This window comes from Vicia villosa, linkage group LG5 (assembly GCF_029867415.1).
Source record: "Vicia villosa cultivar HV-30 ecotype Madison, WI linkage group LG5, Vvil1.0, whole genome shotgun sequence".
In the NCBI taxonomy this organism is placed as follows: Eukaryota; Viridiplantae; Streptophyta; class Magnoliopsida; order Fabales; family Fabaceae; genus Vicia; species Vicia villosa.
In genome coordinates, this window is record NC_081184.1 from 40,652,521 (window position 1) to 40,663,085 (window position 10,565).

Here is a 10,565-nt window from a genome sequence, read left to right on the forward strand (position 1 = left end):
ATCGGGAGGGGTCTGAAACTACTTGATGCCAGAACTGACCCCCAAACCAGACTAAATCGGTGGTGATAAAAAATAGCTCAAATGAATGACCAATTTCTATTTTCAATACATTTTTTCCAATTCTACCCTCTAATTATTAAAAAGTTCACCATTCTCAATACATTATAAGGATATTATAGTAAAAACAATATCATCTCCCTTACTTTTTCACTTTTTTAATATGTGTAAAATGATGTACTAGATCACTCATTGTAATAGTGGATCTATCTTAAAACATCTATACAAATAAAATTTAATGAATGTACAATTTAATCTCAAATTAAACAAGTATTATGCTAAATTTAAATTTCATTAAATGTACAAGAATCCAATGAAAACTATAGGTAGACTATTCATCAAGTGAGATTTAGATTTATATCAACCAAACCAAAAGTTAGATTTAGATTCTTACTTTATCATTATTTCTCAATCAATGTTTTTAGCTCACACTATCATATCAAAACACACCCCAATTTTCAATTCATTAGTCCTATCAAGACAAAACGCTAGAAAAACACGCCGTTTTACTCACCCACTCTCTGATTCTGTCTCTGCTTCATCGTTAACCTTTCAGTGTTCAGTTTCAGAGTCTTTCAGTTGACCTAATTCCAAAATCCCAAAATCCCAATCCAAATCAAAATCACCAATCACATCACAAAAAAAACTTCACTTTCTTCCACAATCAACACCAATCACACTCATGTAGTTCCAATTGCTCTTCACAATTCAATAATTCATGACAACAATGAAGATCAAGAATCTTCCAGTTCGATACCTAATCGTACTCCTAACCTTCATCTGCACCTCAGTCTGTTACATCGAACGCGTCGGCTTCTCAATCGCCTACACCGTCGCCGCCGACGCCGCCGGAGTTAGCCAATCAACAAAAGGTACAATTTTGTCGACTTTTTACTACGGTTACGCCTTCTCGCAAGTTCCCGGAGGCTACTTCGCGCAGAAAATCGGTGGAAGAAAGGTTCTTTTACTTTCGTTTCTATTATGGTCTTCAACGTGTGCGCTTCTTCCCTTAGATCCGAACAGAACCCTAATTCTTGTTACCGCGCGTTTGCTTGTTGGGGTTGCGCAAGGTTTTATTTTTCCTTCGATTCATACTGTTTTAGCTCAGTGGGTTCCGCCTCATGAGAGATCTAGATCGGTTTCGTTGACTACTTCGGGTATGTATCTTGGTGCTGCTTTGGGGATGTTGTTTCTTCCGAGTTTGGTTAAGTTTAAAGGTCCTCAATCTGTGTTTATTGCTGAAGCGTTTTTGGGATTTGTTTGGTCCATGATTTGGTTTAGATATGCTTCTGATCCTAAAGCTTCGGCTTCGGGAGCCGGGGAATCGCTTTTGCCGGTTAATAAGAAACTCGATAGGAAGGTTTCGGATCGAAATGTGGAGACTGGAGTTGAGAGAAATGGTGTTAAGAAGACTGGAGTTGGGATTCCTTGGGGGAAGATTATGACTAGTTTACCTGTTTGGGCTATTGTGGTTAATAATTTTACTTTTCATTATGCTTTGTATGTGTTGATGAATTGGTTGCCGACTTATTTTGAATTAGGGCTTAAGCTTAGTCTTCATGAAATGGGTTCGTCGAAAATGTTGCCTTATCTGAATATGTTTGTGTTTTCAAATATTGGTGGTGTTGTTGCTGATTATTTGATTACGAGGAGGATAATGTCGGTGACTAGGACGAGGAAGTTTTTGAATACGGTTGGGTTTTTAGTTGCTTCGTTTGCGTTGGTTGTGATACCGAGTTTTAGAACTTCGGCTGGTGCTGTGTTTTGTTCTTCGGTGGCTCTTGGTTTTTTGGCGCTTGGTAGAGCTGGGTTTGCGGTGAATCATATGGATATTGCTCCGAGGTATGCTGGAATTGTGATGGGTGTTTCGAATACGGCTGGTACTTTGGCTGGTATTGTTGGTGTTGATCTTACGGGGAAACTGCTCGAAGCCGCTAAGGCGTCTGATTTGGATCTTTCGAGTCCGGAAAGTTGGAGGGCAGTGTTTTTCATTCCTGGACTTTTGTGTGTTTTTAGTTCTGTGATATTCGTGTTGTTTTCTACCGGGGAGAGGATTTTTGATTGAGGTAGCAGTGTAACATTCTTTGATCGTTCAATCATTGATTTGATCATGCGCTCTTATATTGTGGAGATTTTAATTTTTATTATATCTCCATGTTATGTTATTCATTCTTGGATAGAGGAGAGTTGATGTACAAAGCTCCGCGGCCAGATTGTATCACCGATGGATATGGATTTGTTATCGTCACTATTATGATTTTTCCAACATGTACTATTTTTAGTTAGTAAGTAAAGGTTACAATACAGTTGTATCATCAATGATTCTTAGGTCTTTCTTTTATGCCTTGGATGAAACTCATATTTTATCATATGATTAATAGATTGTGCATTTTTTTTTTTATGTTACTTTTTCTTCTACAAACATTTTGACTCTTATACTTTGTTATTGGTGGATTAATTCAATAGGAGAGGTGATGTTGCAACCATTTACTTCTACTCTTTGCATTCCTTACTTTGGATTTTATAACCCCTAATTTGGGTTGAATGGGGGTTCGCCTCCCTTTCCCTTTGGCTGGATTTTATCAGTCAATTATGAGATTAAGATTGCTGTCAGTTATTAATATAAACTTTGCAGGGCGGGAAACAATCAAAGACCGTCCGGGACTATAAGCACGGTGTACGAAGAAGATTGAGGTTTCTAAGAACTTGAGTCTGGAAATTTGAATGTTTCTGCAACTGCTGGGAATGATCTGGTGGGCTATGGATTAAGTTTACTCATAAATTCATAAAGAAGACTAGTGTGAGCAACACTCATTCTAACTCTCTTTATTGGATAAAATTGATGTTGGTCCTGTCATTTTGGGAATAGGTCCCACATAAAGTGGCGGGCCCTACATAAACTTCACTAATTAAGATAGTGAGTGTTGAAAAGAGTGTCCAAGTGACTGATGCTACTTTACCAGCACTTTTCATTCATACAATAATGACATATTGATCTTAAAATGAGTAGCAAGAAAGAAACAATATAGTAAAAGTCATCAGGTTTCCTTACATGTTTAACTATGGTTTCTCCAGTTGATTCATTTGAATTATTGTTAGTACTTTGTAATTTCTGTTCTTGATTTGCAACTGTGTGTAAATGGTACTAGTACTGTTTTTCTCTTCCCCAATCCCATTGTCCTATTTATTTGCTGATGTAGAAGATCTGAAAAGTTGAAATAATGATTATTCCTCTTAACCTTGAGATATGATGATGACAACTTCAATGCATTGGTCTTCATTATCTTTAGGGAACATTTTTCTCGGTTTTCCTTTTCATTATCTTTCCACTCATATACAAAATTCATCCATTTTTTCTTTTCGTTCTACTCGCATTCTTTTCTCTCATAATTTTGTCACATTTAAGATCTATTAAAACTGTAAGCAAAACAATTAATGTAAATAACTTTTACGAAAACTCGGTTTTAACTTGATACAACAACCCTACTCGGCTGTCGTTAGAAGTTTGAGTCTGTTTACTCTGTACCAGCATAACCTTCACTGGTTTGTATTTTGCTTTATTCAGAGTTTTGAAACAACCTTTAGAGTTACTGTCATGTGATTAGGAGTTACTTATAGCCATGAAATTGGAATAAGTTTTTATTTTAAGTGATTTATTTTAGAGTGAGGGAGAAAGTTTCTCCCAAAATATTCCACTGCCTTCACAGAGAATATTCCAACAAAAGAATAAAGTTTCTTTTCCAAGGTACCGTGATTTTCTGCAACATTGATTGAGTGTAACTCAAGTATATTCCAAATGTGTGGACACTACAACCACTTCCTCCAAATCACTTTCTATGTACTTGAAATTAATGCTACCGGCTATGGCCCATTGTATTCATCCTAAACCACCTATGGATGTTTATTAATCCAACATCTTTTTTATATCAGAGAACACAATATGTTTTAAGAGACTTCATATCATGTGAATTGCCATTGGGATGAGAATAAGATGCTTGATATGGTGAAATTATCCATGATGCATTAAACTATAATAATTTCATAATTTTGGTTCATATATTGAAAGCTAAGATAACATCTTATTGATCCACTAGTCTTTAAGTACAAACATGTAATTTACATTGGTAGATCACTGTCCTGCAAGTTGTTTTCAATCAGGAAATGCTCAGGACGAGGATTGGCGACTCTGCAATTCTTCCTGACCTCGCCCGGTCGACCGGACTGCAAGTCACCCATTTTCACCATCCCTTCCGCAAACGCTTTGAAAAACTTACTCTGATCTTTACTATAAAGCTTCACAAAACCCCGCGTCTGAGGAAATGTGTAAAGTGTTTGATCCGAGTTCAGAAACCCTCTTCCGCCAACCAAGTCCTTGAAATACTGGTTATCGAAAATCACAGGAGTTGCATCAAGGTTTCCTGTCTTGTTTTGATCAACATCAAGTGGACATAGCTTGTTAAGCTCGGCTCTGAAGCGAGGATCAATTGCAGGGTCGGGTTTACCACTTCCCGATTGATTGTACAGCCTAAACATAATCGAAAAACAACGACCTTGACCGATAGAGTGAGATCCTGATAGCGCTACAAGATCTTTGACAGAAAGATTGTATTTTTCGAAGAGGGTAATGAGAGCAGTCGCATTGGCTCTCGGACTTGGCATGATATTGTTTGAGTCTTCTTGACTTGCTGTTAAACTGTCCAATCTTCCTAACTTCACTTCCCAATCAGGTCCTCCTGTCTGCAAAAAAATTGAAACAAATTCATTTCTTTTTCAGAGACTAATCTCTCGGGTCGGGAGGAAAGAGATCTCTTAACATCTCATACGAGCGCTCTCGAATACCAATTATAATAACAAACTAAAAAAGTGACTATTGATTTTCTACAAGAGTCATATTTTCATAAATCATAAAAGAAAAGAGAAATAGTACAAACCAGAGCTACAGCATCTCTAGAAGCCATGATAATGATATCAGCACAAGAAACAACTCCAGGACAAGCCTTCTCAAGAGCCTCTTTAACCTCATCAACAACCTCAAATGATCTAAGAGAATTTATATTAGAAAGGGCCAATTTCTCTCCAAGCATCGTTGGTGTATCATCAAGCAACATAGAAGCATCACACCCCTTCACAAATTCAACAAACCAATCAACCAAATCAACAAAAAAAAAAAAAAGAAGCAATCATGAATGAAAAAAAGATTGAATTTTGATGGTACATTAACAAAGCAATCATGAAATTGAAAGCGCATAACAGAAGCAACACTTCTTGGTTCCTTATGAAGTGCTTTTTTCATGACATCTCTGACAATAGTTTCAGCTTTTGGACATGTTTTTGAGTAAAACCCAGGTCGGAGAATTGATGGTGATGATGATGTTACTAAGATTGTGTTTATGATGAAGAACATGATCATAAACATGATGACGATGTTGTTGTGTGTTTGAAACAACATCATGGTCCCGGTTGTTTTTGTTTGGAACAGTGTTGTTGTTGTGTGTGAAAAGAGGAGACAGTGGAGTAAAGGAAGAGTATGTAGGTTTTGTAACTTTCCTCTTCAATTCAATGGATATTTAAAGGTGGAAGAAGGAGAGTGAGTGGCTGTCAAATTATGGGACATTTAATATTTGTTTTTTTATTTTTATTTTATTTTTTGACCAATGTTTTTTTTAGGAAAATGCTTATTGTTAAGAAAACATAACAAGAAAGACAAGAATAAATCTCAACCATTCATTATCACCACCACCCCATGATTCCTATTAAAAAGGAAATTAAATTAAAAATAAATTAAAAAATTTCCTATAATATAGTGACATGTGTTCATTCTTGCATTTCTTCTCCAATTTCCTTGATACTAAATAGCATTACTCTTTTTTTTAATTGAAAAATGTTAGGTCAATACCAAAATAAATAAAAAGAAGGTGGTGTAATAAATGTGAATAGTTGAGTGAGTCTAATTAAGACAAATGTTTGAATTTGTGACATTTTATTTATTTATTTTAAAAAAAATGAAATTTTTAATAATCGATGATATAGTAAAAATATAATTAAAGAAAAATATAAGTAAAATAGTTTTACACTGTGAGTGAAATTCAAACTGTTAACTTTTATAAATGTTTGACTTTTTTTTTTAAATAACATTTAAAGTATTTATTTTCAAGTGTTGTGATGTATTGACTGTGTTAAGAATTTTACACTGGATTGTGCACTACCTTTAAGCTCATTTTTAAAATGTGAAAAATATATGTGATAAGAAATAGGTGAAAGATAATAATACTCCCTCCCCCGTAAAATATAAAAGAAAAAGCTAATTTTTTTTTTGGTCTTATTTCATCTTTTTATAGATAAAATTAAGGTGAAAACTCTAACATGTTTGAGTTTAATTGGGTACCGATAACCTCGTCCAATTAAATAGTATAATTTAATGTTATATTATTTTTTTATTTATTTAATTCTCAAATAAATTAAAATTAAAATACAATTTGCCAAAAAATTCATGGATACCAAGTTAAAATCATGGGCACAAAAAAATTTACCTAAAATTAAATGCAAATTATTTTTAGTTTGCATTCTCTCTCATCTTTTTTATAATCAACAACCAATTAAAATGATTTTTACATCTTTTTAAGCACTTTATTTCAAACAAATCAAAATCAAAAATAATGTTTTTATTTTTTTTAAAATAAATGTGTTTTTTATATTTTCTCTTATATTTTAGGACAGAGAAAATAGTATATAATGTCACATATAATATTAAAATTTGAGTATTTATTTAACACAACTCTAAAATGACGAAAAGTTTATGGATTTGTTTGAATGAAGTTTTAGTAATAAGTTTTTAAAAACAATTTTGTAAATAATTTAAAAAATAGTTTTGAAGAAAAAACAAAAAATATTTTTGGTAATTTTACTTTTAAAAATAGTTTTAAAGTTACAAATATTACAAATTTGTGTAATATATTTCTTTATTTATTTTTTTAATTTTCAAAACTAAAAAATCAAAAATCAAAACCTCTAAAACATATTTTGTTTTTTTTTTGTTTTTAAAACTCTTAATTAAAGAATAGTTTTCAAAAATAATTTTGTAAAATTAAACTATCAAATAAGTTTTTATCATTTTTTGAATTTTAAAAATAAAATCAAAATCAAGTGAATTGTAGAGTAAGAGTAAATAAGAAATACCGTAAGGTACGTTGCACTTAAGTGAATTGTAGAACACCGTAAGGTACGTTGCACTTAAGTGAATTGTAGAACACCGTAAGGTACAATGCACTTAAATAGAATTCGGAATATGATAATATATCACGAGGTATGGTGCACGTGCACTTAAGTGGGTTTTTTAACTTATAACACACACAACTAGTTCTATAAATAGAACCCTTGTACAAAAGCATTCTTACTTGATAAAAATTTGATATGTGAAATCCTAGCTCTCTCTCTCTCTCTCTCTCTCTCTCTCTCTCTCTCTCTCTCTCTCTCTCTCTCTCTCTCAAAGCCTTCATTGGTAGCAGCTAGCACTAAGACTGAAGGAACTCTGTTTGTGTTCACTTAGTAGGTTTTCCTTGTTTCTATGTAAATAATCGTATATTTAGTTTATCCAGCAAATAGTTCTTCATTACTAATTTTTTGTCTAAAAGTGTAGGTTTGATATGATGGATTGAAGCTTGAACATTGGAAAAGCTTAGAGAAGAAATTTAAGCATATTTTATAGAGGATTTCTGGGCTTCAGGAGCGCTTAGTACAGTCAAAGTGAAATCCTAGTTGAAAACAAGAAGTTCTAGCAGAATGTATCGCGCTAAGCCCCAATGGTAGCCCCATTAGCGTGATTTTAAAGAGGTTTGCTCATCTGAGAGGATGCGCTTAGCGCAGTTTTCGCGCTTAGTGAAGGATAGAAAAACACTTAGAAAGGGGGGGGGGGTTTGAATAAGTGTAGCTTTAAAAACTTGACAGATAAAAATAAATTGCACAGTTATTTTTATCCTGGTTCGTTGTTAACTAAACTACTCCAGTCCACCCCCGCAGAGATGATTTACCTCAACTGAGGATTTAATCCACTAATCGCACGGATTACAATGGTTTTCCACTTAGTCCGCAACTAAGTCTTCCAGAGTCTTCTGATCACACACTGATCACTCCAGGAACAACTGCTTAGATACCCTCTAAGACTTTTCTAGAGTCTACTGATCAACACGATCACTCTAGTTACAATCTGCTTAGTTCACTCCTAAGACTTCCTAGAGTATTCTGATCAACACGATCACTCTAGTTCCTTACAACTTAATGTAATCAATTCAAGAGTTTACAAATGCTTCTTAAAAGCGATAATCACAACTGTGATATTTCTCTTAACGTTTAAGCTTAATCTCACTAATATATTACAACAGCAATGTAGTGAGCTTTGATGAAGATGAAGATTCTGAGTTTAGATTTGAACAGCGTTTCAGCAAGTTAATATGCGTTGTTTATGTTCAGGATTGTTAACCTTGCTTCTCATCAGAACTTCATATTTATAGGCGTTGGAGAAGATGACCGTTGAATGCATTTAATGCTTTGCGTGTTCCGTACAGCATCGCATTTAATGTTATACGCTTTTGTCAACTACCTCGAGCCTTGTTCACGCTGTGTCTACTGACGTAGCCTTTAATAGCTTTTAACGTTCCTTTTGTCAGTCAGCGTAGCTTGCCACTTGTACTTCCTTCTGATCTGATGTTTGTGAATACAACGTTTGAATATCATCAGAGTCAAACAGCTTGGTGCATAGCATCTTCTGATCTTCTGACCTTGAAGTGCTTCTAAGCGTGATACCATCTTCTGAGCTTCAGTGCTTCTGATCTCTTGTTCTTCTGATGCTTCCATAGACCCATGTTCTGATTCTGCTTCGACCATCTTCTGATGTCTTGCCAGACCATGTTCTGATGTTGCATGCTGAACCCTTTGAGACAAAGCTTCTGAGCGCTGAATTATGCGTACTCTTTATATATATTTCCTGAAAGGGAAATTGCATTGGATTAGAGTACCATATTATCTTAAGCAAAATTCATATTATTGTTATCATCAAAACTAAGATAATTGATCAGAACAAATCTTGTTCTAACAATCTCCCCCTTTTTGATGATGACAAAAACATATATAAATGATATGAATTTGCGATCAGAAAGAACAGACGGCAAAAAGACAAATTACACAGCTATAGCATAAGCATATGAATATGTCTCCCCCTGAGATTAACAATCTCCCCCTGAGATAAATAATCTCCCCCTGAAATAAATACTCGAAGAACTTTAATAAAAGACTTCCCTGATTATTTCGTTAGAGACGATCATATAAGCTTCTTGTCTTCAGAGAATTCATAGCTTCTGACTTCTGCTTCCATAGGACAGCTTCAGAACTAGAATTTCCTTAGATCCCTAGAACACTCACAACTTCTGATTCCTGCTTCCATCTAGGACAGCTTCAGAACTTGAATTTCTTTGATCTTCTGAACATTCACAGCTTCTGATTTCTGCTTCCATTCAGGACAGCTTCAGAACTTGAATTTCTTTGATCTTCTGAACATTCACAGCTTCTGATTTCTGCTTCCATTCAGGACAGCTTCAGAACTTGAGTTTTCTGGATCTTTAGAACATTCGCAGCTTCTGATTTCTGCTTCCCTCGGATAGCTTCAGAGCTTTGAATTTTCACCAACATCACTTCATGCTAGATTTGTATCAGAACATTGTTGAATGTACCAGAGCATCATCTGAGCATCTCTACATCCTGAAATGTTACAGAACAAAAACTAAACGACAAAAGTCAGCATGAACGAGTTAGAACATAAAATGTATGTTTGAACACATTATATGTATCAGAGCCATATAGGCTGAAATAATGTATCAGAGCAAATAATGTATCAGAGCCATAACATTATATGTATCAGAGCAAATAGAATTTTGTCAGAACAAATAGACAAGTATAGATCAAATTCTATTATCAGTGCTTCTGATTCATTCTTCTTTCTTGCTTCTGATCTCTGAAGCTTGACAGCACTCAGCTTGCTTCAGTTTCCATGGTTTTGCTTCTTGTGTTTGCTTTGAAGATTCTCTTCAGTATACCTGCAAAACACTTAAACCATATAGAACTTGCAGTTCTTGTTAGTGAATGTGTGGGAGCTTTACCCAGCAACTGATAGATTAATCAAATCATTTATCATTTATATCTTCTCCCCCTTTTTGTCATATCATCAAAAAGCAAAAAAGGATTCAGAGACAAACAAAACGAAACACACGAAGGAAGAAGATGATTTCATTGAAGTTCAACCAGCAGGTACAGAAGTACATGAAGATAAGAAAAATCAGATGCACAAAGACAGATGCAACGAGAAGAAAGAAACAACACAGACTCAATCTAAGATGGCCCTAGTCTTGACAAGATCTTGGTCAGCATCTCTTGAACCATATTGTTGTGTCCTTCTTGCCTCACCATGAAAGCGCTATACTGATCATTTTCATTATTTCCTGGGCTTGATGAAGAGTTCA

General features: G+C 34.6%; 2 protein-coding genes across 2 annotated transcripts; one reads left to right on the top strand and one right to left on the bottom strand.

Annotated features, from left to right (window-relative positions):
- Positions 1 to 450: 450 nt before the first annotated feature.
- Positions 451 to 2,458, top strand: LOC131601603 (probable anion transporter 5). Its single transcript, XM_058873462.1, has one exon. The coding sequence runs from the start codon at positions 776 to 778 to the stop codon at positions 2,120 to 2,122; it is 1,347 nt and encodes a 448-aa protein (XP_058729445.1). The 5' UTR covers positions 451 to 775; the 3' UTR covers positions 2,123 to 2,458.
- A 1,628-nt stretch (positions 2,459 to 4,086) lies between these two features.
- On the bottom strand, positions 4,087 to 5,608 carry LOC131601604 (peroxidase 17-like). The gene is made up of 3 exons (XM_058873464.1): positions 5,273 to 5,608; positions 4,989 to 5,180; positions 4,087 to 4,794 (listed from the first exon to the last, which is right to left on the bottom strand). The coding sequence occupies exons 1-3, from the start codon at positions 5,507 to 5,509 to the stop codon at positions 4,174 to 4,176; spliced, it is 1,050 nt and encodes a 349-aa protein (XP_058729447.1). The 5' UTR covers positions 5,510 to 5,608; the 3' UTR covers positions 4,087 to 4,173.
- Positions 5,609 to 10,565: the final 4,957 nt, after the last annotated feature.

What these genes read in the sequence shown, in the direction of transcription:
- LOC131601603 (XM_058873462.1), top strand. Translation starts at nt 776, where the DNA reads ATGACAACAATGAAGATCAAGAATCTTCCAGTTCGATACCTAATCGTA.
- LOC131601604 (XM_058873464.1), bottom strand. Translation starts at nt 5,509, where the DNA reads ATGATGTTGTTTCAAACACACAACAACATCGTCATCATGTTTATGATC. An exon ending in TTCATGATTGCTTTGTTAAT is followed by an intron (nt 5,181 to 5,272) that starts GTACCATCAAAA and finishes GAATTTGTGAAG; the next exon opens with GGGTGTGATGCTTCTATGTT. An exon ending in CTAGAGATGCTGTAGCTCTG is followed by an intron (nt 4,795 to 4,988) that starts GTTTGTACTATT and finishes ATTTTTTTGCAG; the next exon opens with ACAGGAGGACCTGATTGGGA.